The sequence below is a fragment of the Indicator indicator genome, unplaced genomic scaffold (assembly GCF_027791375.1).
Source record: "Indicator indicator isolate 239-I01 unplaced genomic scaffold, UM_Iind_1.1 iindUn_scaffold_184, whole genome shotgun sequence".
Taxonomy (NCBI): domain Eukaryota; kingdom Metazoa; phylum Chordata; class Aves; order Piciformes; family Indicatoridae; genus Indicator; species Indicator indicator.
Window position 1 is genome coordinate 1 of NW_026539266.1, and position 27,657 is coordinate 27,657.

The 27,657-nt window shown below is 58.5% G+C and overlaps 1 protein-coding gene across 1 annotated transcript; it reads right to left on the reverse strand.

Moving 5' to 3' along the window:
• Positions 1-236: 236 nt before the first annotated feature.
• LOC128980437 (rho GTPase-activating protein 44) lies at positions 237-27,657 on the reverse strand (the record flags this gene model as incomplete). The annotated part of the gene is made up of 11 exons (XM_054398912.1): positions 27,605-27,657; positions 13,250-13,289; positions 10,788-10,892; positions 10,607-10,683; positions 7,768-7,879; positions 5,229-5,305; positions 4,412-4,529; positions 3,068-3,136; positions 2,905-2,986; positions 482-609; positions 237-348 (listed from the first exon to the last, which is right to left on the reverse strand). Coding segments are annotated over exons 1-11 (973 nt in total), but the record flags the coding sequence as incomplete, so codon positions are not given.

The following is a 27,657-nucleotide window of genomic DNA, read 5'->3' on the forward strand; positions in this document are numbered from 1 at the left end:
AATGTACTTGAAGGTACTGGCGGGCTGCTGTTAGGGCTCCCTAGAGCCTCCTCTTCTCCAGGCTCAGCACCCGCAGCTCCCTCACAGCAGAGATTCTCTAACCTCCTGATCATTTTCATGGCCCTCCTCTGGACCCTCTCCATCAGGTCCATGTCCTCCTCACCACCCTCAGGGGTGCCCACAGTGGGATGGACCACCCCACAGAGCACCAAGCCCCCAGCCCGAGGTGCCTCTACCTGCTATGGCGTGAGGGTCAGCAGAGTACTCCTGCACGTCCACCACGCAGCAGTCCAGGGCAGCCTTCAGCTTCTTCAGCTTGGAGGCCGAGGGAGCCACGCGGAACAGACCCTTCACAGAGGTCACAGGAGGCTCTCAGGCAGCCCTTGGGGCCGGGGCTGTCCCCAGAGCCTCCTGCTTCCTCGGAGGTGCCCAGCTCTCCTTCCAGCATGCCCGGCTGAGGGTGGCGGGGGGTGGGACCCACCTCCTCCTGCATGCCACACTCCAGCAGCATGGTCACGCAGGCCTCCACGGGGAAGGCGATCTCCCGCCCGCTGACGGCCAGGTGCTCCTCCAAGGGCTTCCCAAAGGAGGGCTTCTCCATCCACGCCTCTGGGATGGGCAGAGAGGGGGAGGACACAATCACAGAATCATCAGCCAGGTTGGAAGAGACCTCCGAGATCATCCAGTCCAACCGATCACCCAACCCTATGCAATCAGCCAGACCATGGCACTGAGTGCCTCATCCAGGCTCTTCTTAAACACCTCCAGGGATGGTGACCCCAACACCTCCCTGGGCAGCCCATCCCAAGGCCAATCTCTCTGTCTGGGAAGAACTTCTTGCTAAGATCAAGCCTAAACTTCCCCCTGCACAGCTTGAGACTGTGTCCTCTTGTTCTGGTGCCTGGGAGCAGAGCCCAACCCCCACCTGGCTACAACCTCCCTTCAGGTAGTTGTAGACAGCAATGAGGTCTGCCCTGAGCCTCCTCTTCTCCAGGCTGCACACCCCCAGCTCCCTCAGCCTCTCCTCACAGGGCTGTGCTCCAGACCCCTCCCCAGCCTCATTGCCCTTCTCTGGACACATTCCAGCATCTCAACATCTTTCTTAAACTGAGGAGCCCAGAACTGGACACAGCACTCAAGGTGTGCTCTAACCAGTGCTGAGCACAGGGCAGGATGACTTCCCTGCTCCTGCTGGCCACACTATTCCTGATCCATGCCAGGATGCCATTGGCCTTCTTGGCCACCTGGGCACACTGCTGGCTCATGTTCAGCTGCTGTCACCCAGCACCCCAAGGTCCCTCTCTGCCTGGCTGCTCTCCAGCCACTCTGACCCCAGCCTGTAGCACTGCATGGGGTTGTTGTGGTCAGTGGGTAGAACCTGGCACTTAGATGTGTTAAATCTCATGCCCTGGGACTCTGCCCATCTGCCCAGCCTGGCAAGGTCCCTCTGGCACAGGGTCAGCTGTCCCCTCCCCAAAAGGCCCTCAGATGACAGCATTTCACCACCAAAATTTCCAGCTAGGTATTGCCACTAGAAGAGGACCATGGGCTCCCACCCTGGGTGGCTCAGAAAGAGCTTTTTTGGGGAGGAAATCCAAATAAAATGTTTTCCAGTCATCTCAGGGGCTTTTCAAAGAGGCTGGATAATGTTTCCTGGAGTGGGGGCAGCAATCACAGGCAAACCTTTGGAATTTATTCCCCTTTCTTCCATCACAGTTTGAGGCAGGAATATTTTGTGGGATCAAGAGAAAAAAAAATTGGACACAGATCACCCTGAGCCCTGCCCTAGGCTCTCCCCAACCTCCCTCTCCCAGCCCTGCTCCGGTGGAGGCTCCCAGCCACAAAACTTCTCCTTGGCATTGGGTTCCCATCCCTGGTGCTGTGCCCAGTGGGGATATTGGGGAAGGTTTCCCTCTCTCCCCTGAAGCTGGACACATCCAGCTCCCTGTCACCAGGAGGGGTGGGGATGGGATTAGGATGGGATGGGGCTGGGGATGGAGGTGGGATGGGGATGAGATGGAGATGGGATGGGGTGGGGATGAGATGGGGATGAGATTGAGATGAGGATGCAATGGAGATGGGATGGAGTGGGGTGGAGATGGGATGGGGATGAGATGGGGATGGGATAGAGATGGGGATGAGATGGAGATGGGATGGGGATGGAATGAAGATGAGGATGGAATGGAGGTGGGATGGGGATGAGATGGGGAGGGGATGGGGATGGGATGAGTATGAGGATGGGAATGGGATGGGTATGAGGATGGGGATGGAGATGGGATGGGGATGGGATGGGGATGAGGATGGGGATGGGGATGAGGATGGGGATGGGGATGGGATGAAGATGGGATTGAGATGGGATGGGTATGAGGATGGGAATGAATGAGGATGAGGATGGGGATGGGGATGGGATGAAGATGGGATTGAGATGGGATGGGGATGGGGATGGGATGGGTATGAGGATGGGAATGGGATGGGGATGGGGATGGGGATGAGGATGGGAATGGGATGGGGATGGGTATGAGGATGGGAATGGGATGGGGACGAGGATGGGGATGGGGATGGGATGGGTATGAGGATGGGAATGGGATGAGGATGAGGATGGGGATGGGATGGGGATGGGGATGGGTATGAGGATGGGAATGGGATGGGGATGAGGATGGGGATGGGGATGAGATGGGTATGAGGATGGGAATGGGATGGGGATGGGATGCTCTCCCCAGTGGCAGGGCAGTAGGATGCAGTGGGATGAGCAAGGGGAGGATGCTCAGCCACACACCCAGCACCACACCGCTGGGTCACAGCAGGGTTGCCTCATTGGTGTGGCAAAGCCCCAGATGGCTCTGGTGTGACACAGAGGCTCTCAGTGTCACAGGCAGGAGTGGGACAGTCCCCAGGGACACTTACCCTGCTGGGCTTTAATCTGGGGCAGGACATTCTGCAGAAGGGCTAAGGACTTCCGATGGTACTCTGCCTGCACCTCGATCAGCTGTGGGGACAGAGACAGCACCACTGCCACCCCCACTCAGGGACAGGGCTGGAGGAGCCCTGGGGCACGAGTGGCACTTACAGTTTGGAAATAGTTTGCATAGTCTACTTCTTTGGCCACAAAATTGTACATGTCAGCAGAGAGCTGGTCCTGCAGAGAGCAGAGAATTAGTCACTGTCCCACTCATGGAATCCCAGAATCCCAGCATGGTGAGGGGCTGGAAGGGACCTCTGGAGATCAGCCAGTCCAAGCCCCTGCCAGAGCAGGGCACCCACAGCAGCTTGCCCAGGAGCACAATGTCCAGCTGGGCTTGGAAGCTCTCCACACAAGGAGACTCCACAACCTCTCTGGGCAGCCTGCTCCAGGCCTCCAGCACCCTCACAACAAAGAACTTTCTCCTCCTCCTCAGGTGGAACCTCCTGGGTTCCAGTCTGTGCCCACTGCCCCTTGGCCTGTCCCTGGGCACCACTGAGCAGAGTCTGGCCCCAGCCTCTTGCCCCCATCCCCCCCCCTCCATCCCCCTTTATCTCTTGCTGATCATTGCTCAGATCCCCTCTGGGGCTGCTCTTCTCCAGACTCAACAGCCCCAGGCTGGCTCCCATGGGAACAGGATGCTCTCTGGCTCCAGTGGGATGTGGAGGATGGGGGCAGAGGAACTAGGGATGTCCTGCTTGGCTGGGGAGCATCATCCACATTTGGTAGCCCTGGTGCAGTGCTTGTCTCTTGAGGGTGACACCTTCAGCACCTGTCAAGCCACAGCACTGGACAGTGGTGATGGTGAGAGGGTCAGGGATGAATTTGGGCAAGGGGATCAGCCAGAGGAGGATTGGTCATGGGCAATGGGGCAAGAAGAGGATGAAGAATGAGGTAAGGTCATAGAATTGTTTGGGTTGGAAAAGCCCTCTGAGATCATCCAGTCCAACTTCAGACCTACACCACCATGGCCACTAAACCAAGTCCCCAAGTGCCATGGCCACACATTTCTGGAACACCTCCAGGGATGGGGACTCCACCACCTCCCTGGGCAGCCTATGCCAATCCCTGACCACTCTTGCAGCAAAGACATCTTTCCCAATCTCCAAACTCACTCTCCCCTGGCACCATTTTAGGCCATTTCTTCTCCTTCTATCACCTGAAACTAAGGAGAAGAGCTCAACCCCCATCTCACAACCTCCTTGCAGGGAGCTGTAGAGAGCAATGAGGTCTCCCCTCAGCCTCCTCTTCTCCACACCAAACTCCCCCAGCTCCCTCAGCTGCTCCTCCCCAACCCTGTTCTACAGACCCTTCCCCAGCTTTACTGCTCTTCTGTGGACCCACTCCAGCCCCTCAATGTCCTTGTTGGAGTGAAGGGTCCAAACCTGACCCCAGGATTGAAGGGGCAGCCCTCCCACCCCAGCCAGGAGCAATCCCCCAGGCCCCAGGTACCCTGCAGATCTCCACTCTGTTGGCTGCCTCCTCCATCTCCTCCCTGAGGGCGTCAGCTTTGGCCCCTGAGGGCTGCAGGTTGCTGGCCAGACTCGAGGACTTTGCAGACTGCTGCCACCTGAGCAGAGAGGGCAGAGGTGTCATGGCAGGAGTGGGGACCAGTGGCTCCCAGCAGCCTGGGAGGGCAGCCTTGGCCAAGTCTCTCGTGGTCCCCAGGGCACCATGGAGATAGTCCCAAGCCAGGCTAGGATGAAGGCTCCACTCCCAACCCCAAATATCTTCAGTGTCCATAACCAGGCTCTGCTTCAGTGCTTATTTTCAGCAGGGAATGAGTCTCATCCAGGTGGGAGGAGAGAGGAAGGTGATAGGAGAGTCCAGATAGGATGCTGGGGACTATGGAGACCTCCCAGACCTCTCCCTAGGGGACACCAAGATGTGTGGGGCTTGGGCAACTCAACAGCCCCAGACAAAACCCAAAGCACAGCCTGTTGGGTCACAGACTAGAGTTAGGGACATGGGAAGATCCCAAAGGACATCTCAGCTCCACCCCAGCACTACTTTCCAGCAGCAGGAGAACCTGGCTCTTTGGCATCATGTAGGAACTCCCAAGGCAGGGAAAAGAGATCCATGGATTCTGCAGAGGAGCAGAACTCTTTGGCTCATTGCAGAACTTCACTTCATGGCACGTGGGGACATGGCCAAATTGTCCAGGGGGAGCTCCAAAGGGTATCAGAGCTCCGGGATGTGCCCTCCTTGGTGCTGCCCATTGCTTGGGCATCTTTCTTTTTCATAGAGCAGCTTTGAAGCTGCTTCCTACCTTGTCCTGGAGGAGTCCATGTCCAGCACCAGCTTTGCCAAGTGCTTCCTCTGCTTCTGGATATTTGGGATCTCCACCTGCAGGAAAGGGGAAATTCCACCCAGGAAGGGCAGGAGATGAAAGTCCCCAGAGAGCTGTCTGGGGTAGGTCACACCTGACTGCAATGCTGGGACTGGGGGCTGGGTAAGGATGCTGGGAAGGGACCTTTAGAAGGGCTTGGAGTGCTAGGATGAGGGAGAAGCTGGAAGAGGGGAGATTGAGACTGGAGATGAGGAAGAAATTCTTTCCAGTGAGGGTGGGGAGACACTGGCACAGGTTGCCCAGGTGCTGTGGATGCCTCCTGCCTGGAGGTGCTCAAGGCCAGGCTGGATGAGGCCTTGAGCAGCCTGGGCTGGTGGGAGGTGTCCCTGCCCATGGCAGGGGGGTTGGAACTGGATGAGCTTTAAGGTCCCTTCCAACCCAAAGCATTTTGTGACTCTGTGGTGCAGCTCCTTGCTTAAACATCACCAGGGACATGGCACAGCTCATCCCTCCTCTGTGTCCCCCTCTGGGCTGTGCCACCCCCCTGCAAGCCCCCCTGACAAACAGCACATGCTGGAGAGGAGCAGCCTTGGGGGATCCAAGCTCCCTGCACTGGGGAGCTGGATGAAGGCAGGAGAAGGGCTTTGGGGGGTTGCAGTGCAAAGCCTCCCCCACATGGGCAGCTGTGCACCAAGAGATTTGGCCAAATGCAGCTGTGGAGAGGCTCCACTCACCCACCCCAGCAACACCAGCAGTGCCATAAAGCTCCTGAGGACTCTGCTGGGGAAGACAAAACCAGAACCAAGCTCATTTTGCAAGATGGGAATGAGGGGGGAGGAAACCAGTGAGTAAAATTTGCAGCAGGGGGGAAAGAGAGGAAAGAAATCTGCAGGCTCTGGGTGGGAAGGGACCTTCAGAGCTCATCCAATCCAACCCCTGCAGCCAGCAGGGACAGCTGCAACCAGAGCAGGTTGCTCACAGCCCCAAACAACCTGACCTGCAATGGTGCCAGCCATGGGGCAGCTCCCACCTCCCTGGGCAGCCTGGGACAGGCTCTCACCACCCCCAGGATAAAGAATTTTCCCTCAGACTTGTTTTGGATGTGAGTCCCTGGAATGATGACATCCTGACCCCGTGACACCCCAACCTAGTGACACCCCAGCCCAGTGACCCCCAAGCCAGTGACCCCCAACTCAGTGACACCAAACCCAGTGCCCCCCAACCCAGTGCCCCCCAACCCAATGACACCCAACCCAGTGACCCCAATCCAGTGACCCCCAACTCAGTGACACCAAACCCAGTGCCCCCCAACCCAGTGCCCCCCAACCCCGTGACCCCCAACCCAGTGACACCCAACCCAATGACCCCCAACCCAGTGCCCCCCAACCCAGTGACACCCAGCCCAGTGCCCCCCAACCCAGTGCCCCCCAACCCAGTGACACCCAACCCAAAGAAACCCAACACAGTGACCCCAACCCAGTGACCCCAACCCAATGACACCCAACCAATGACACCCAACCAATGACACTCAACCCAGTGCCCCCCAACCCAGTGACACCCAACCAATGACCCCCAACCCAGTGACCCCCAAGCCAGTGACCCCCAAGCCAGTGCCCCCCAACCAATGACCCCCAACTCCTTGACCCCAACCCAGTGACACCCAACCAATGACACCCAACCAATGACACCCAACCCAATGACACCCAACCCAGTGCCCCCCAACCAATGACCCCCCAACCCAATGACCCCAACCCAATGACACCCAACCCAATGACACCCAACCCAGTGCTCCCCAACCAATGACACCCAACCCAATGACACCCAACCCAATGACACCCAACCCAGTGCCCCCCAACCCAGTGACCCCAACCCAGTGCTCCCCAACCAATGACACCCAACCCAATGACCCCCAACCCAGTGCTCCCCAACCAATGACACCCAACCAATGACACCCAACCCAATGACACCCAATCCAGTGCTCCCCAACCAATGACACCCAACCCAATGACACCCAACCCAGTGCTCCCCAACCAATGACACCCAACCAATGACACCCAACCCAATGACAGCCAACCCAATGACACCCAATCCAGTGCTCCCCAACCAATGACACCCAACCCAATGACACCCAACCCAGTGCCCCCCAACCAATGACCCCCCAACCCAATGACCCCAACCCAATGACACCCAACCCAATGACACCCAACCCAATGACACCCAACCCAGTGCCCCCCAACCAATGACACCCAACCCAGTGCCCCCCAACCCAATGACACCCAACCCAATGACACCCAACCCAATGACACCCAACCCAGTGCCCCCCAACCAATGACACCCAACCCAGTGCCCCCCAACCCAGTGACACCCAACCCAGTGCTCCCCAACCAATGACACCCAACCCAATGACCCCCAACCCAGTGCTCCCCAACCAATGACACCCAACCCAATGACACCCAACCCAGTGCCCCCCAACCTGGTGACCCCACTCAAGGCAGGTGTGCCCCTGCCCAGTGCCCACCTCAGCCAGCACAAAGAGGGGCTCGATCACATCCCTCTCCACCTGCAGCTCGAAGTGGATCAGCTCCTGAGCCAGTTTGTCCTCTGCCTCTCCACACAACCTCAGCATCTTCCTGCAAGGACACCAGGCAGGGCTGGGCACCACGGGGCAGCACCATGGGGAACCATCCTGCACCCACGGGGTTGGGTGATGGGCACCCAGAAGCCTGCAGGCCTTGGTGGTGGTGCAGAGCAGCCCTTCCATGGCAGAGGGCTGGAGGGAGGAGGGGACAGGGAGCACCCCAGGGGTTGGGAAAATCTCCTTCCCTAACTCCTGTGCCAACAGGAGCCTGGATTTGTGTGGACTTCCTTAAGAGAGAGCTATTTTGGTCTATAGCTTTCTAGTTGACATTGGGCACTGCAGGACTGAAGGACTTCAGCTCACTGCAAGGAGCAGAAGAATAAAGGGAAGAAGGAATAAAGGGAAGGAGGAATAAAGGGAAGAAGGAATAAAGGGAAGGAGGAGTAAAGGGAAGAAGGAATAAAGGGAAGAAGGAATAATAGGAAGAAGGAATAAAGGGAAGAAGGAGTAAAGGGAAAAAGGAATAAAGGGCAGAAGGAATATGGAAGAAGGAATAAAGGGCAGAAGGAATAAAGGGCAAGGAATAATGGAAAAGGAATAATGGGAAGAAGGAATAAAGGGCAGAAGGAATAAAGGGAAGAAGGAATAATGGGAAGAAGGAATAAAGGGAAGAAGGAATAAAGGGAAGAAGGAATAATGGGAAGAAGGAATAAAGGGCAGAAGGAATAAAGGGAAGAGGATAATGGGAAAAGGAATAATGGGAAGGAATAAAGGGAAGAAGGAATAATGGGACAAAGAATAAGGGAAGGAGTAAAGGGAAGAAGGAATAAAGGGAAGAAGGAGTAAAGGGAAAAAGGAATAAAGGGCAAGAAAGGGAAAAAATAATGGGAAGAAGGAATAAGGGCAGAAGGAATAAAGGGAAGAAGGAATAAAGGGCAAAGGAATAAAGGGAAGAAGGAATAATGGGAAGAAGGAATAAAGGGAAGAAGGAATAAAGGGCAAAGGAATAAAGGGAAGAAGGAATAATGGGAAGAAGGAATAAAGGGCAAAGGAATAAAGGGCAGAAGGAATAATGGGAAGAAGGAATAAAGGGAAGGAAAGGCAAAGAATAAAGGGAAGAAGGAATAATGGGAAGAAGGAATAAAGGGCAAAGGAATAAAGGGAAGAAGGAATAATGGGAAAAAGGAATAATGGGAAGAAGGAATAAAGGGAAGAAGGAATAAAGGGAAGAAGGAATAATGGGAAGAAGGAATAAAGGGAAGAAGGAATAAAGGGAAGAAGGAATAAAGGGCAAAGGAATAAAGGGCAGAAGGAATAAAGGGAAGAAGGAATAATGGGAAGAAGGAATAAAGGGCAGAAGGAATAAAGGGAAGAAGGAATAAAGGAGAATAAAGGAAACTCCACATGAGAGCTGAACCCCTCCAAAGCTGCTGTGAACCCTCCCTTGTTATCCAGCCTCACAGACAAGAAGCTGCAGCAGTTCTCAACAGCTGCATCATCCCAGCCAGCACATTCCCATACGCTGACTGCCTGCATCCCAGGAGCATCTTTGCAATCTGGCCACATCCCAGCATCCTAAGAGCATCCTGACAGCATCCCAGAGTCCCAGTAGCATCCCAGCAGCATCCTGACATCAACACTGAATCCCAGCAGCATCCATGTTCCCAGCAGCATCCCTATTCCCAGCAGCAACTTGGCCACATCCCAGCAGAATCCTAGCATCCCAGAAACATCCTGGCATCCTGGCAGCATCCCTGCATCCTGACAGCATCCTGGTATCCCAGCAGCACCACAATAGCAACACTGCATCCCAGCAGCATCCCAGAATCCTGGCAGCATCCTTGAATCCTGACAACATCCTGGCATCCCAGCAGCTCCCAGCAGCAACACTGCATCCCAGGATCCTGGCAGCATCCTGGCATCCCAGCAGTATCCTGGCATTCCAGCAGCACCCCATCAGCAACACTGCATCCCGGCAACATCCCAGAATTCTTGCAATATCCCTGCATCCTGACAGCATCCTGGCATTCCAGCAGCATCCCAGAGGCAAAACTGCATCCCAGCAACATCCCAGAATCCTGGCAGTATCCCTGCATCCTGACAGCATCCCAGCAGCAACACTGCATTCCAGCAGCATCCCAGAATCCTGGTAGCATCCCTGAATCCTGACAGCATGCTGACAACATCCCAGCAGCAACACTGCACCCCAGCAACATCCCAGGATCCTGGCAGCATCCCTGCATCCTGGCAGCATGCTGGCAGCATCCTGACATCCCAGCAGCAACACTGCATCCCAGCAACATCCCAGAATCCTGGGGGTATCCCTGCATGCTGACAACATCCCAGCAGCAACACTGCACCCCAGCAACATCCTAGAATCCTGGCAGCATCCCAGCATCCTGACAGCATCCCAGCAGCAACACTGCATCCCAGCAGCATCCTAGAATCCTGGGTGTATCCCTGCATCCTGACAGCATCCCAGCAGCAACACTGCATCCCAGCAGCATCCTAGAATCCTGGGTGTATCCCTGCATCCTGACAGCATCCCAGCAGCAACACTGCCTTCCAGCAGCATCCTAGAATCCTGGGTGTATCCCTGCATCCTGACAGCATCCCAGCAGCAACACTGCCTTCCAGCAGCATCCCAGAATCCTGGCAGCATCCTTGCATCGTGACAGCATCCTGGCATCCCAGCTGGACCCTGGCATCCCAGCTGGACCCTGGCATCCCAGCTGGACCCGGGCATGCCAGCAGCACCCCCAGCCCAGCCCAGGCTTACCCCAGCAGGGAGTCCTCTCCCAGCACAGCTGATCCTTCCATCAGGCACTGTGCCAGCGTGGTCAGGGGCAGCTTCTTCTGCAAAGGGAGGGTCGTGTGTGTCTGGGTGTCCCCTGCTGCCACCCCCCCCCCCCCGTCCCACCCCCTCCCTGGGCACCCCTGGGCCCCTGCCAAGGCCTCACCGAGCGCTTGTCGGCGTCCAGGCCCTGCTGGCCCTGCAGACATGCTGCCAGCTTCTTGTGGGTGCTGTGGGTGACCTGCTTCACCAGCTCCAGGCGCTTCTCCACCTGGGGGGACAGTGGGGACACCACAGGAGCACAGCAGCACAGCCAGGGAGGGGCTGGAAGGGACCTCTGCAGATCAGCCAGACCCAACCCTGCCCCCCACCACCCCACTGCCAGAGCAGGGCACCCAGGGCAGGGCACCCAGGGCAGGGCATCCAGAGCAGAGCATCCAGGGCAGGGCACCCAGGGCAGGGCATCCAGGGCAGAGCATCCAGGGCAGGGCATCCAGGGCAGGGCACCCAGGGCAGGGCATCCAGGGCAGAGCATCCAGGGCAGGGCATGCAGGGCAGGGCATCCAGAGCAGAGCACCCAGAGCAGGGCATCCAGAGCAGAGCATCCAGGATCACAATGTCCAGCTGGGCTTGGAAGCTCTCCACACAAGGAGACTCCACAACCTCTCTGGGCAGCCTGCTCCAGGCCTCCAGCACCCTCACAACAAAGAACTTTCTCCTCCTCTTCAGATGGAACCTCCTGGGTTCCAGTCTGTGCCCATTGCCCCTTGGCCTGTCCCTGGGCACCACTGAGCAGAGTCTGGCCCCAGCCTCTTGCCCCCCACAGCTCCTTCAGCTCTTGCTGAGCATTGCTCAGCTCCCCTCTGGGGCTGCTCTTCTGCAGGCTCTCAGCCCCAGGGCTCTCAGCCTTTGCTCCTCACAGAGCTGCTCCAGGCCCCTCAGCAGCTTTGCAGCCTCCACTCTCGAGCAGTTCCCTGGCACAGCCACAGAGATGTGGTGCTGAGGGCCATGCTTTGGTGGTGACCTGGCAGAGCTGGGCCAATGGTTGGCCTGGATGACCTTAAAGGCCTCTTCCAAGCAAATCCAGTCCATGATTCCATGATTCCATATCCCTTCAGGGATGACTCAGACCCTGCTCACGTTTCTGGCTCTGCTGTGTGCAGGGAGCAGCACCATCAGGCCCAAGGGGTGGCAAGAGGCAGGCAGCCCATGGTGGGCAGGAGGAGCTGAAGGTCACTCTGCAGCCACTGTCACCTGCACACCACTGCTGTGGCTGCTCTGGCAGAGTTCTCCACCTGGCAGCAATGGCACAGGCCAAATTCCCAAGCTGGGAGGTGCAAACACATCAGCTCAGAGCCCAGAACACCTCTGGAAGTGGCCTCCAGCAGCTGCCAGACTGCAGGATGCCCACACTGGGATGCAGAAGGAGGAGGGCTGAGCACCTCCACCACAGCTGGGCAGCTGTTGGCTCCTTGGTGCCCAAGCTAGGAGTGATGGCTTGGAGCCTGGGGGAGGTGGAAAGGTGATGGATGCAGTGCTGGGGTCAGGAATTCAGATCCCTCTGCTGGCACCTTCTCAGCCACCTCCCTCTCTGGGGGTGTTCAGGAAGCCCTGCTGCTGGAGCACAAAGCACCAGGAGATGTCCCCAAGAGATCAAGGTGTCCCCCAGAGCCCAAGGTGTCCCTCAGAGCCCAAGGTGTCCCTCAGAGCCCAAGGTGTCCCCAAGAGCCCAAGGTGTCCCTCAGAGCCCAAGGTGTCCCCAAGAGACCAAGGTGTCCCTCAGAGCCCAAGGTGTCCCCATGAGACCAAGGTGTCCCCATGAGACCAAGGTGTCCCTCAGAGCCCAAGGTGTCCCCAAGAGACCAAGGTGTCCCCCAGAGCCCAAGGTGTCCCCATGAGACCAAGGTGTCCCCATGAGACCAAGGTGTCCCCCAGAGCCCAAGGTGTCCCCATGAGACCAAGGTGTCCCCATGAGACCAAGGTGTCCCCCAGAGCCCAAGGTGTCCCCCAGAGCCCAAGGTGTCCCCCAGAGACCAAGGTGTCCCCCAGAGCCCAAGTTGTCCCCCAGAGCCCAAGGTGTTCCCATGAGCCCAAGGTGTCCCCCAGAGCCCAAGGTGTTCCCATGAGCCCAAGGTGTCCCCCAGAGCCCAAGGCGTCCCCAAGCATCCCAGAGATGCTCCATGGCACCACAGAAGCTTTTTGGCTCAGGCTAACTCTGCTGAAGTCACCCAAGCCCCCAGCCCTGGGGAAAGTGCCACCCAGGAGCCTTGGGGACTGTCCCCTGCTGCCTCATGGCCTGTCCCCAGGGCAGGGTTTGCAGCAGAGGGGAGCTGCAGGTGCCTGCAATCCTGCTGCCTGTCTCAGGTTGCTGTCCTGGCACAGCCCAGGCTGGACCTGATGCCAGCTGACCTGAAAACCAGGCTGGGAAAGGGCTGGCAGAGCAGCTGGCAGGGAGGCAATGCCACTTCCCACGCTCCTCATCTCCTCCTCCTCCTCCTCTTCCCAGCCCAGCTCTTAGCCATGGGACACTCTGGCAGGGAGCTGCTGCTGCAGCAAGCACCCATGGCTGGGTGCTGGGCACCCATGGGCACCCTGAGTGTGGGTTGGAGAAGCTGTAGAGGACCTCACCTGCAGGAGATCTTCACTCAGGACCTCTGTCTTCTCAGCCCTGCAAGACAAGAAGGAACACAAGGAGTGGGCAAAGGCTCTGGCACAGGTGGCAGTGCCAGGTGCCACACTGTGGTGCCAGGCAGGGCTGGATGGGCTGCTCCATGGGGATGCAGCTGGTGGTTGAAGGCTCTCTGCTCCCTCCAGCCCTCACCTCACCTCCTCACTGCACCTTCACAGCTCCTCAGGAGCATGCCACACCCCATGCCCCTTTGGGGTCCTCCTCTCATCCCCCCCTTTATCTCTCCATCCCCCCCAGCAGCAGAGGGATGCTGGATTCCCAGCAGGGTGCAGGCAGTGCTGTGTGGGGAGGCAGGGAAGCAGCTCCCTGGCAGTGCTGGGCTCTGGCACACCCTCAGCTCCCAGATCCCAAGGCCACAACCCCTCCAACACCACTGAGCCTGCCCAGGCTGATGGAATCTGCACTGGCAGCTGCTGCCTGGGAGCCTCTCAGCTCCTGCTGCTCCTCAGAGCTGCATTTATCCTGCCAGAGCCTGTGCCAGCTGCTGCCTCTGCCAGACAGGGCTGCTGGGAGGAGACACCAACCCATCACATGGACCTGCAGCAGCCCTGCTCACCACTGTGCTTCTGCTGCCCTCCTGCCACCCTTCCTAAAGCCCCTGCTCAGTTTTCCAGAATGGACTCAACCCCACCCCCCCCCCACCCCTCCCAACTAATTCCTCTTGGCTTTGGACTTGGTGCCACCAGCAGCACTCCAGGACTGGAGAATTGCATCCAGGAGTGTGAGAACCAAATGGCATCTCCAGACCCAGCCAGAGCCCAGCCCAAGCTGCTGCCATGTAAAGCCTAAAGCCCAACATCATCACAGCACCTCAGAATCTCAGAACTCTTGGTTGGCAAAGCCCTCCAAGAGCAGGAGGTGACCTGCTGGAGAGCAGCCCTGTGGAGAAGGACCTGGGAGTGCTGGGGGATACAAAGTTCTGCATGGGACAGCAATGTGCCCTGGGGGCCAAGAAGGCCAATGGGGTCCTGGGGGGCATTCAGAGTGTGTCCAGCAGAGCCAGGGAGGTTTTCCTCCCCCTCTGACTCTGCCCTGGTGAGGCCTCACCTGGAATATTGCATCCAGTGCTGGGCTCCCCAGTTCAGGAGGGACAGGGACCTGCTGGAGAGAGTCCAAGGGAGGGCTCCAAGGATGCTGAAGGGACTGGAGACTGCCTGGGGAAGAGAGGCTGAGAGCCCTGGGGGAATTTAGTCTGGCAAGGAGAAGACTGAGAGAGGATTTAATCAATGTCTATCAATATCTGAAGGCTGGGGGTCAGGAGGGAGGGGACAGGCTCTGCTCAGCTGCACCCTGGGATAGGACAAGGGGCAATGGATGGAAACTCCAGCACAGGAGGTTCCACCTCAACATGAGGAGGAACTTCTTCCCTGTGAGGGTCCCAGAGCACTGGGACAGGCTGCCCAGAGAGGTTGTGGAGTCTCCTTCTCTGGAGCCTTTCCATCCCTGTCTGGATGTGTTCCTGTGTGACCTGTGCTGGATTCTCTGCTCCTGCTCTGGCAGGGGGGTTGGACTCAATGATCTCCAGAGGTTTCTTCTGACTCTTAACATCCTGTGAGCCTCTGAGGCCATTTCCTCTCCCTCTATCACCTGAGACCAACCCCCAGCTCACTGCAACCTCCTCTCAGGAGCTGCAGAGAGCAATGAGGTCTCCCTCAGCCTCCTCTTCTCCACACTAAACACCCCCAGCTCCCTCCTCTGCTCCTCCCCAGCCCTGTTCTCCAGACCTTGCTGCCCTTCTCTGGACATGCTCCATGCCACCCAGCACCACCACTTCACAGCTCTGTGCTGCTAAAGCCACCAGAAAACAAATCCCAGCACATCCATCCTGCTTCCAAAGGTTCAGCCTAAAATCACTAGGATTTCCTAGCAGTTGAAATGGTTTTAGGAGCCATTCTGCTGTCCCCCTGGCTCTGTCCTGCCTGGGGGGGACACTTTTTGGGTGCTGGGCCCTTGTTGGCACTCAAGGAGACCTCAGTGCCATCTCCCATCCCTGTGTGATGCCCGATGCCAGGCACTTCCCTGATTTCTCTCTACTCCAGCCTAAAAATAGCCTCATGGCCAGAGGGAGGCATCAGGACCTGGCCAAGGCCATCCCAAGCATCAACTCCCACACATGCATCTGCCCCTTCAGCCCCCATGGAGATCACAGAGGCACAGAATGGCTTGAGTGGGAAAGGACCTTACAGCTCATCCAGTTCCAACCCCCTGCCACGGGCAGGGACACCTCCCACCAGCCCAGGCTGCTCAAGGCCTCACCCAGCCTGGCCCTGAACACTTCAGTGTTGGTGCCTGGCACCATCCTGGCCCTGCCCACATCTCCTTCTGGTGCTGCTGCACATCCCTGGGGAGTGGCAGCGGTGGGAAAAGTCAATGTCCTCAAGCCCCCAAGGTCAGACGAGGTGGTGGAAGGGTGAGGTTCCAGCAGGCAACCCAGAAAAGGTGCTGAGCACCCCTGCTGTGTGCTGGAGGGAGGAGAAAGCCTCTCCTGTCCAGCAGCCAGCCTGGACCATGATGCAAGGACCACAGTGGCTCAGCTCTGCTGCTGGCTGAGCTCTCCTCATCACCACATCCCCAGGGACACACAGCCTGACAGCTCAGAGCCAGGATCTGGAGGAGGCCAAGCCAGGCTGAGGATTTCTCCTCATCCAACCAGTTTCAGCCCCAGATCACTGCTGGAAACCCCCAGGGGAAGCCACTCCAAGCTGCAGCATCCAGCCAGATGTCCCCCCACACCCCCTCAGCTCACCCTGAGCTTGTCCTCCCCACCAGGTGACATCCAGTGACCATCCCTGTGCCCTACACCCACAGTGATGCCCTCTCAATGGGCACAGTGCCATGGCTCAGTCCCCAGCAGCTCAGCTGCCTTCAGATGAGCCAGGCTGGGAAAATAGGATAAAATGGGGGGGGGGGGGAGATGCTGCTCCAGCTTTCTTCCATCCTTCTGCCCACTGCTGGGAAAACCAGGGGACGTTTTGGAGGCAGCAAAGCCTCTTTGCCTCATCTCCTGCCCCTTTCCCAGCTGTGAGCTCTGTGCTGGCATCCCTTGGGCACGGGATGCACTTTGCTCCTTGCTCCCAGCACATCCCAGCAGAGGAACCCCCACCCTGGGGGAGGTGTGACATCCTGAGAAGCCCCTGCAAAGCTGAGGGTCTCAAGGCTGCTGGCTGCAGGGACAAAGCCTTCCTCCTGCTCCATGAATATTGCAGTTTGTCAGCTCTGCTGCTGCCTTGCAAGGAGGATAAAAATATCCCCAGGGCTGCTGCTGGCACCATCCAGGACACAGTGTCACTCAGCAATGCCAAACAGCCTTTGGGGGGTGGGGATGGGATGCTGATGCTGAGCCACCAGCCCCCCAAAGTGCAGGGGTGGAAGCCAGCTATTTAAAGTGTGTTGTTCCCTCCTGAAAATCCCATTGGAAAAATCCCAGGTGGTGCTGTTATTCCCTCTGTCCTTATTTGGTGTGTGCAGAATGAAGTGTTCCTGGTGCCTGCTGCAGAGAGCAAAACCTCAGTGCTGAAAGGCTCTGGGATGGGAGATGCAGCTTGGGATGAAGGATGCAGCTTGGGATGAAGAATGCAGCTTGGGATGAAGGATGCAGCTGGGGATAGGAGATGCAGCTTAGGTTGGGAGATGCAGCTTGGGATGGGAGATGCAGCTTGGGATGGGAGATGGAGCTTGGGATGGGAGATGCATCTTGGGATGAAGGATGCATCTTGGGATGAAGGATGCATCTTGGGATGAAGGATGCAGCTTGGGATGAAGGATGCACCTTGGGTTGGGAGATGCACCTTGGGAAGGGAGATGCAGCTTGAGAAGGGAGATGCAGCTTGGGATGGGAGATGGAGCTTGGGATGGGAGATGCATCTTGGGATGAAGGATGCAGCTTCGGATGGAGGATGCATCTTGGGATGAAGGATGCAGCTTGGGATGGGAGATGCAGCTTGGGATGGGAGATGCAGCTTAGAATGGGAGATGCAGCTTGGGATGAAGGATGCAGCTTGGGATAGGGAATGCACATTGGGATGAAGGACACACCCTGGGATGAAGGATGCACTTAGGGATGAGAATACACCTTGGGATGCATCCAACCTTGGCACTAACCTTAACCCTCACTCTAATCCTGATCCTGACCCTAACCTTGACCCTAACCCTTATCCTAACCTTGGAACTAACCTTAACCCTAACTCTAACCCTGATGCTGATCATGACCCTAACCTTTGTCCTGACCCTAACCTTGATACTGATCCCAACCCTAATCCTGACCCTAACCCTTATCCTGACCTTGACACTAACCTTAAGTCCTAACCCTGACTCTGGCTCTAACCTTAACCCCAACTCTGACCCATGTCCAGACCTGGATACTAACCCTGATCCTGACCCTAACCCTGGTCTTAACCCTGACCTGGCCCATCCTCACCTTCTCTCCATGCAGCTGAACCCTGGCCCTGGGCTGCAGATGGCCACACACTGCCCCCACCAGTGCCTCCTGTGGCCACCTCACAGGGCCAAAGCCCTGCTCCTGCCAGTCCCCTGCCAGGGTTTGCTGGCACACCTCAGGTGGGCATTTGCCCTTCAGATGCCTTTTTTTTTTTTTTCCTTCCCTCTTTTTAAGGCAAGAACACCACCAAAAGCAGGAAAAGCCACCAGAGGCTGGGGGGCTGGGGCCATGCCACCCCTGTCCCCTTGGTCCCATGGGACACAGCCTCAGCCCAGCCCATCCTGCTGCAGGAATTTCTGGGCCAGGCACTGCTGGGAAGAGTGACAGCACTGTCACCACCACATGCAAACTGTCCCCAACAGCCCCAGCTGCCCCTGAGGGACAACCTCCATGTGCAGTGCAGATCCCAGCCCCAGAGCAGCACCCAGCCCCAGGGCAGCATCCAGCCCTAGAGCAGCATCCAGCCCCAGCGCAGCATCCAGCCCCAGCACAGCATCCAGCCCCAGGGCAGCATCCAGCCCCAGAGCAGCATCCAGCCCCAGGCGCATCCAGCCCCAGCAGCATCCAGCCCCAGAGCAGCATCCAGCCCCAGCGCAGCATCCAGCCCCAGAGCAGCATCCAGCCCTAGGGCAGCATCCAGCCCCAGAGCAGCATCCAGCCCCAGCGCAGCATCCAGCCCCAGAGCAGCATCCAGCCCCAGAGCAGCACCCAGCCCCAGAGCAGCATCCAGCCCCAGCACAGCATCCAGCCCCAGGCAGCATCCAGCCCCAGCGCAGCATCCAGCCCCAGCGCAGCATCCAGCCCCAGCGCAGCACCCAGCCCCAGAGCAGCATCCAGCCCCAGAGCAGCATCCAGCCCCAGTGCTGCATCCAGCCCCAGGCTGCATCCAGCCCCAGCACAGCATCCAGCCCTAGAGCAGCACCCAGCCCTAGGGCAGCATCCAGCCCCAAGGCAGCATCCAGCCCCAGAGCAGCATCCAGCCCTAGAGCAGCATCCAGCCCCAGGGCAGCATCCAGCCCCAAGGCAGCATCCAGCCCTAGAGCAGCATCCAGCCCTAGGGCAGCATCCAGCCCCAGCGCAGCATCCAGCCCCAGGCAGCATCCAGCCCAGGGCAGCATCCAGCCCCAGCGCAGCATCCAGCCCCAGGGCAGCACCCAGCCCCAGAGCAGCATCCAGCCCTAGAGCAGCATCCAGCCCCAGCGCAGCATCCAGCCCCAGAGCAGCATCCAGCCCCAGAGCAGCATCCAGCCCTAGAGCAGCATCCAGCCCCAGAGCAGCATCCAGCCCCAGAGCAGCATCCAGCCCCAGGCAGCATCCAGCCCCAGAGCAGCATCCAGCCCCAGAGCAGCATCCAGCCCCAGCGCAGCATCCAGCCCCAGCGCAGCATCCAGCCCCAGGGCAGCATCCAGCCCCAGAGCAGCATCCAGCCCTAGAGCAGCATCCAGCCCCAGAGCAGCATCCAGCCCCAGAGCAGCATCCAGCCCCAGTGCAGCATCCAGCCCCAGCGCAGCATCCAGCCCCAAGGCAGCATCCAGCCCTAGAGCAGCATCCAGCCCCAGAGCAGCATCCAGCCCCAGGGCAGCATCCAGCCCTAGAGCAGCATCCAGCCCCAGGGCAGCATCCAGCCCCAGAGCAGCATCCAGCCCCAGGGCAGCATCCAGCCCCAGAGCAGCATCCAGCCCCAGCGCAGCATCCAGCACCAGAGCAGCATCCAGCCCCAGGCAGCATCCAGCCCTAGAGCAGCATCCAGCCCCAGCGCAGCACCCAGCCCCAGAGCAGCATCCAGCCCCAGTGCTGCATCCAGCCCCAGGGCAGCATCCAGCCCTAGAGCAGCATCCAGCCCCAGGGCAGCATCCAGCCCCAGTGCAGCATCCAGCCCCAGGCAGCATCCAGCCCCAGAGCAGCATCCAGCCCCAGGGCAGCACCCAGCTCCAGAGCAGCACCCAGCCCCAGAGCAGCATCCAGCCCCAGTGCTGCATCCAGCCCCAGGGCAGCATCCAGCCCCAGAGCAGCATCCAGCCCCAGGGCAGCATCCAGCCCCAGGGCAGCATCCAGCCCTAGAGCAGCATCCAGCCCCAGTGCTGCATCCAGCCCCAGCGCAGCATCCAGCCCCAGAGCAGCATCCAGCCCCAGGGCAGCATCCAGCCCCAGAGCAGCATCCAGCCCCAGGGCAGCATCCAGCCCAGCGCAGCATCCAGCCCCAGGCAGCATCCAGCCCTAGAGCAGCATCCAGCCCCAGGGCAGCATCCAGCCCTAGAGCAGCATCCAGCCCCAGGCAGCATCCAGCCCCAGAGCAGCATCCAGCCCCAGGGCAGCATCCAGCCCCAGAGCAGCATCCAGCCCTAGAGCAGCATCCAGCCCCAGAGCAGCATCCAGCCCTAGAGCAGCATCCAGCCCCAGAGCAGCATCCAGCCCTAGAGCAGCATCCAGCCCCAGGGCAGCATCCAGCCCCAGAGCAGCATCCAGCCCCAGGGCAGCATCCAGCCCCAGCTCAGCATCCAGCCCCAGGCAGCATCCAGCCCCAGCGCAGCATCCAGCCCCAGAGCAGCATCCAGCCCCAGAGCAGCATCCAGCCCCAGGGCAGCATCCAGCCCTAGAGCAGCATCCAGCCCCAGAGCAGCACCCAGCCCCAGGGCAGCACCCAGCCCCAGAGCAGCATCCAGCCCCAGAGCAGCATCCAGCCCCAGGGCAGCATCCAGCCCCAAGGCAGCATCCAGCCCCAGAGCAGCATCCAGCCCCAGAGCAGCATCCAGCCCGAGAGCAGCATCCAGCCCCAGAGCAGCATCCAGCCCCAGAGCAGCATCCAGCTCCAGAGCAGCATCCAGCCCCAGAGCAGCATCCAGCCCCAAGGCAGCATCCAGCCCCAGAGCAGCATCCAGCCCTAGAGCAGCATCCAGCCCCAGCGCAGCATCCAGCCCTAGAGCAGCATCCAGCCCCAGGCAGCATCCAGCCCCAGGGCAGCACCCAGCCCCAGAGCAGCATCCAGCCCCAGAGCAGCACCCAGCCCCAGGGCAGCATCCAGCCCTAGAGCAGCGTCCAGCCCCAGAGCAGCATCCAGCCCCAGAGCAGCACCCAGCCCCAGGCAGCATCCAGCCCCAGAGCAGCATCCAGCCCCAGAGCAGCACCCAGCCCCAGGGCAGCACCCAGCCCCAGAGCAGCATCCAGCCCCAGAGCAGCACCCAGCCCCAGAGCAGCATCCAGCCCCAGAGCAGCATCCAGCCCCAGGGCAGCATCCAGCCCCAAGGCAGCATCCAGCCCCAGAGCTGCATCCAGCCCCAGAGCAGCATCCAGCACCAGAGCAGCATCCAGCCCTAGAGCAGCATCCAGCCCCAGAGCAGCATCCAGCCCTAGAGCAGCATCCAGCCCCAGAACAGCATCCAGCCCCAGGGCAGCATCCAGCCCCAGAACAGCATCCAGCCCCAGGGCAGCACCCAGCCCCAGGGCAGCATCCAGCCCCAGGCAGCATCCAGCCCTAGAGCAGCATCCAGCCCCAAGGCAGCATCCCAGCCCCAGAGCAACATCCAGCTCTGTGGTCCCCAGCCCAGCATTCAGGGGTGCTGCCATCAGAGGGTGAATGTTGCCCCCCTGGGGTCTAGTGACAAGCAGGAGGGGACAACCCTCTCCCAGGGAAACACATCACCTTTCCATTATAATTCCCATTATTATTCCTTATTTCCAACCATTTATTCCTTATTTCCATTTATTATTCCCTATTTCCATCTGTTATTCCTTCTTACCATTTATTATTCCTTATTTCCATTTATTACTCATTATTTCCATTTCTTATTCCTCTTTTCCATTAATTATTCCTCATTTCCATGAATTATTCCCCATTTCCATTTATTCTTCCCTATTTCTTTCTATGATTCCCATTTATCTTTCCCTATTTTCATCTACTATTCCTTATTCCCACCTATTATTCCTTATTATCATTTCTTATTCCCATGAATTATTCATCTCCATTACTTATTCCTCATTTATATGTATTATCCCTTATTTCCACATATTATCCCTCATTTCCACATATTACCCCTCATTTCCACATATTATCTTTCATTTCCATATATTATCCTTCATTTCCACATATTACTCCCTTTTATTTTTCCTTATTTCCATCTTATTCCCTGTTTTCATACATGATTCCTTATTCCCATCTATTCCTTATTTCCATTAATAACTCCTCATTTCTACTTATTATTCCTTATTTCCATCTATTATTCCTTCTTTCCATCTATTATTCCCTCTTTCCATTTATTATTCCTTATTTTCCATCTATTATTCCCTCTTTCCATCTATTATTCCTTCTTTCAATCTATTATTCCCTCTTTCCATCTATTATTCCTTATTTCCATCTATTATTCCCTCTTTCCATTTATTATTCCTTATTTTCCATCTATTATTCCCTCTTTCTATTATTCCCTCTTTCCATCTATTATTCCTTCTTTCCATCTATTATTCCCTCTTTCCATCTATTATTCCTTATTTCCATCTATTATTCCCTCTTTCCATCTATTATTCCTTCTTTCAATCTATTATTCCCTCTTTCCATCTATCATTCCTTATTTCCATCTATTATTCCCTCTCTCCATCTTTTATTCCCTCTTTCCATGCAGCTGGAGAGGGCTGCTCATGCCTTCTCCATGGGGAGGAGGGATAAGCATCCTCCTGTGCTCCAGATGGGATCCAATGGAGTGGGGCTGAGGAAGAGGATGGAGCCCAGCTCCAGCCACCCCATGCCAGCATGGAGCCAGCCTCCCAGGGAGGGCTTTAGAGGCTCCAGGCCCCCCATGGCCACTGCTGGCTGGGGGCTGTGGGGAGCCTGGCATGGCCTTGGCATGGTCCCTGCTCCCTGGGGATGCAGGAATGAGGATGGCAGCATTGTTTTGGAGGGGGAGGGATGAAGGGGTGGGGGAGTGTGCCCAGCTCATGTCTCCCAGGAGGTGGTGGTGGTGGCACCAGAGGTCACCCCCACCTGCAGCCCCCCAGCCTGGGTGGGAGATGTGTCAAAGCTCCCCAGTGTGCCTGCAGAGCAAACCAGGCTCAGGGCAGAGGAGGGAAAAATCCCACACTGTCCTCAAAACAGCCTCCTCCAGCCCCTCCCTGCCAAGGGAGGGAAGTGCCAGGCTCCCAGTGTTCCCACACGGTGTTCCTGAACCACATTCCCACACCATGTCCTTGCACCACATTCCTACATCACATTCCCACACCACACTGTGCTCCTGCACCAAGCTCCTACAGCATCCTCTTGCCCCACATTCCCACACCACATTCCCACACCTACACTGTGCTCCTGCACCAAGCTCCTACAGCATCCTCTTGCCCCACATTCCCACACCACATTCCCACACCATACTTCCCTCACTGTGTTCCTGCACCATGCTCCTGCACCCCATTCCCATCCATTCCCACTCCATTCCCACCCAGCACTGTGCTCCCCACTAGATTCCAGCAGCAGCTCCCAACCCCTGTTCCCACACCACATTCTTGCTCCATGTTCCTGCCACTGTGCTCTGCTCCCACACCATGCTACTGCTGCTGCACACTCTTCCTGCATCCCATTCCCAGGTCTCACTCACTCCAGCACTAGGCTTCTCCACCAAATTCCCACAGCAGGCTCCCAGACCCTGTTCCCTCACCGCGTTCTTGCCCTGCGCTCCCATATGGTGTTCCCACACTCTGCTCCTGCACACAATTCCTGCAGCAAGCTCCCAGTGTTCCGCCACTCCATGCTCCTGCACCACATTCCCACACCGTGCTCCCACACCCGATTCCTGCAGCACATTCCCAAACTGTGTCCCTGCACTGCATTCCTGCTGCTTGTTCCTGCACTGTCTTGTATTCCTGCACCGCATTCCCACACTACATTCCCACACTGCATTCCCACACCACTCCCACACCACTCCCACACCATTCCCACACTGCATTCCCACACCATTCCCACACCACTTCCACACTGCATTCCCACACCATTCCCACATCATTCCCACATCACTCCCACACCACTCCCACACTGCATTCCCACACCATTCCCACATCATTCCCACATCACTCCCACACTATTCCCACACTGCATTCCCACATCATTCCCACACCATTCGTACACCACTCCCACACCATTCCCACACCGTGTTCCCAGGCTGGACTCCTGCAGCATGTTCCCGGATTGTGCTCCTGCACCACATTCCCACATCAAATTCCTGCAGCATATTCCTGACCTGTGTCCCTGTACTGCATTCCTGCTGCTTGTTCCCTCACCACATTCCCACCTCGCATTCCCTCACTGCATTCTCACACCATTCCCTCACTGCATTCCCACACCACTCCCACACTATTCCCACACCATGTTCCCAGATTGTGTTCCTGCACCATGCTCCTGCACCACGTTCCCACACCAAATTCCTGCAGCACATTCCCAAACTGTGTCCCTGCACTGTATTGTATTCCTGCACCACACTCCTGCCTCACATTCCCTCACTGAATTCCCACACCACTCCCACACCATTCCCACACCATGTTCCCAGGCTGGACTCCTGCAGCATGTTCCCAGATTGTGTTCCTGTACCACATTCCCACATCCCATTCCTGCACTGTGCTTCCACACCGGATTCCTGCAGCACCTTCCCAGTGTCCTTGCATTGTGCTCCCACACCAGCTTCCCACACCATGATCCCATAGGACATTCCTGCTCCATGATCCCATCCTGTGCTCCTGCACCATGTTCTTGCACCATATTCCCACACTGCGATCCCACACTGTGCTCCTACACCCAATTCCTGCTCCCTGATCCCATATTGTGATCCCGCACCGTGTTCCTGCACCACATTCCTGCAGCCCATTCCCACACCAGGATCCCACACCCCATTTCCACACTGGGATCCCACACTGCCTTCCTACAGCACATTCCCAACACCAGGATCCCATGCCATGTTCCTATACCAGGACCCTGTACAACATTCCCACAGCAAATTCCCATGCCAGGATCCCACATCCCATTCCCGCAGCAGGATCCCACTCCTCATTCCCACACCAGAATCTCATACGACATTCCCACAGCCCATTCCCACACTGGTATCCCACACCTCATTCCCACACCAAGATCCTGTGCCACACTCCTACATCAGGATCCCACAACACATTCCTGCTCCCCATTCCCACACCGGGATCCCACTTCCCATTCTCACAGCCCATTCCCACACGAGGATTCTGTGCCACACTCCTACACCAGGATCCCACACCACATTCCCACTCCCCATTCCCACACTGGGATCCCACTCCCCATTCCCACACCAGGATCCTACAGCTCATTCCCACCACCAGGATCCCACACTGCCTTCCTACAGCCCATTATCACCACCAGGATCCCAGACCCCAATCCCTCAGCCCATTCCCACCACCAGGATCCCAGACCCCATTCCCTCAGTGTGCTCCCCCAGAGCCCCCAGCCGCTGCCCTGCTGCCACCCCAGCCCTGTGCCCACAAGCCAGGTCTGGGCCAGGACCAGCTGCCACCCACCACGTCCCGACTCAGCACAGTGACCCCCACCCCCGAGGGGCACAGGGTGAGGGGCACAGAGGGGCTGCCAGCACAGCTCCAAGCCCTCAGGGGTGCCAAGCCCTGACGTCCAAGCTATGCCAGAGCCGTGCCAGTGCCGGTGCCCAGCGCCGCTCTGGGAAGGAGAAGATAAATCCTGCCGGCTGCACAAGCTGCAGGAATTACACAACAGCCACTGCCACAGCCCGGCCTGGCCCTGCCACTGGCATCCCCGCGGGCACAGCCCCTCTGCCTGCACCCACCAGTGCCCCCTGCACCCTGCGGCCCCACCCCCGCCAGCTGGGGGCCACCCGTGGGCGCTGGGAGGAGCAGCTCCGTGGGGCACCCCACAGCAGGAGGGCAGAAGGTGTCCGTGGGGGGCAGCGCCAGGAGTGGGCACTGGGGCTGGCAGGGGGAGGGCAGGGGCAGGCGGGGAAGCAGCGGATGGAGCGGGGAGGGTGTGGGGCAGGGGGGCAGGGTATGCACAGGGGGACAGGCAAGGGTTAACTGGCAGGCAGGGGGCAGGCAGGGGAGGAGGCAAGGAATGGGCAGGGAATGGGCCAGGAGGAGGTGTGGGCAGGGGGCAGGCAGGGGCAGGCAGGGGGCAGGCAGTGGGGCACAGTGTGAGCAGGGGAGGGCAGATGCAGGCAGGGGGCAGGCAGTGGGGCACGGTGTGAGCAGGGGAGGGCAGATGCAGGCAGGGGGCAGGCAGTGGGGCACACTGTGAGCAGGGGAGGGCAGATGCAGGCAGGGGGCAGGCAGTGGGGCACACTGTGAGCAGGGGAGGGCAGATGCAGGCAGGGGGCAGGCAGTGGGGCACGGTGTGAGCAGGGGAGGGCAGATGCAGGCAGGGGGCAGGCAGTGGGGCACGGTGTGAACAGGGGAGGGCAGATGCAGGCAGGGGGCAGGCAGTGGGGCACGGTGTGAGCAGGGGAGGGCAGGGGGCACCAGGGGAAGGTATGGCAGTGGGGCTGTTGGGGAGCAGACATTAGGGCAGGTGGGCTCTGGGGCACGGGGTGGGCAGGGGGGGAGGCAGGTGTGGGCAGGGTGGAGGCAGGTGCAGGCAGGGGGCAGGGAGCAGGCAGATGCAGGCAGCAGAGCCGGGGGCATACAGAGAGCAGGAAGGCTGAGGGCTGAGAGCACTGGCAGTGGGGCAGGCAGAGTGCAAGCCAGGCAGAAGGGGCAGTAGGGTGGGCAGGGTGCAGGCAGGAACAGGGGCAGTAGGAAGAGCAGGCAGAGCACAGGCCGGGAGCAGGAGCAGCAGGGCAGGCAGGAAACAGCTGAATGAGGGGGCAGGGGATGGGCAGGGGCTAGGGACAGGGAGGCAGGCAGAGGGGCAGGGAGGGGAGCAAAGCAGTCAGGAGCAGGAGAGTGGCAGGGAGCAGGCAGGGAAGCAGGCAAGGTTTGGGATTAGGGGCAGTGGGGCAAGCCTGGCTCAGGCAAGGGAACAGGCAGAGAAGGGGCAGTGGGGCAGACAGGACCAAGTAGGGTGCAGGAGAAGAGCAGTGAGGCAAACAGGGACGCAGGTGGGGAGCAGGCAGAGTGTGGCATGGGGCAGTGAGGCTGCCATGGAGTAGAGGGAGCAGGGGCAGTGGGGCAGGCAGGACACTAGGAGGTTGCAGGATGAGGGCAGTAGGGCAGACAGGGAACTGGCAGGATACAGGCAGGGATCAGGGGCAGGGAGGAAGGCCAGAAATAGGCAGGATGCAGGCAGACTGTGGGATGGGGGCAGTGGGGCAGGCAGGACATGAGTAAGGTGCAGGATGAGGGCAGTGGGGCAGGCTGGGTGCAGGCAGGGAGCAGGCAGGGTGCCGGCTTTGGGCTGTGGGGCAGGCAGGGTGCAGGTAGGGCAAAAGGAAGGATGCTGGTTGGGGGCTGTGGGGCAGGAAGAGTGCAAGCAGGATGCTGGTTCTGGGCTGTGGGGCAGGCAGGGTGCAGGCAGGGTGAAAGGAAGGATGCTGGTTGGGGGCTGTGGGGCAGGCAGGGTGGAGGCAGGATGCTGGTTCTGGGCTGTGGGGCAGGAAGGGTGGAGGCAGGATGCTGGTTCTGGGTTGTGGGGCAGGAAGGGTGCAAGCAGGATGCTGGTTCTGGGCTGTGGGGCGGGAAGGGTGCAAGCAGGATGCTGGTTCTGGGCTGTGGGGCAGGCAGGGTGCAGGCAGGGCGAAAGGAAGGATGCTGGTCGGGGTCTGTGGGGCAGGCAGAGCGCCGGCAGAGCGCAGGCAGGACGCAGGTAGAGTGTGGGCTGCGGGGCTGTGGGTCGGGCAGAGCAGGCAGGGCGCAGGCAGGGCGCAGGCAGGGCGCAGGCAGGGCCCATGCCCATCCCTACCTGCCCACGGTCTGGTTGGCGAGCTGGCGCATGCGGTTGAATTGCTTCTTCAT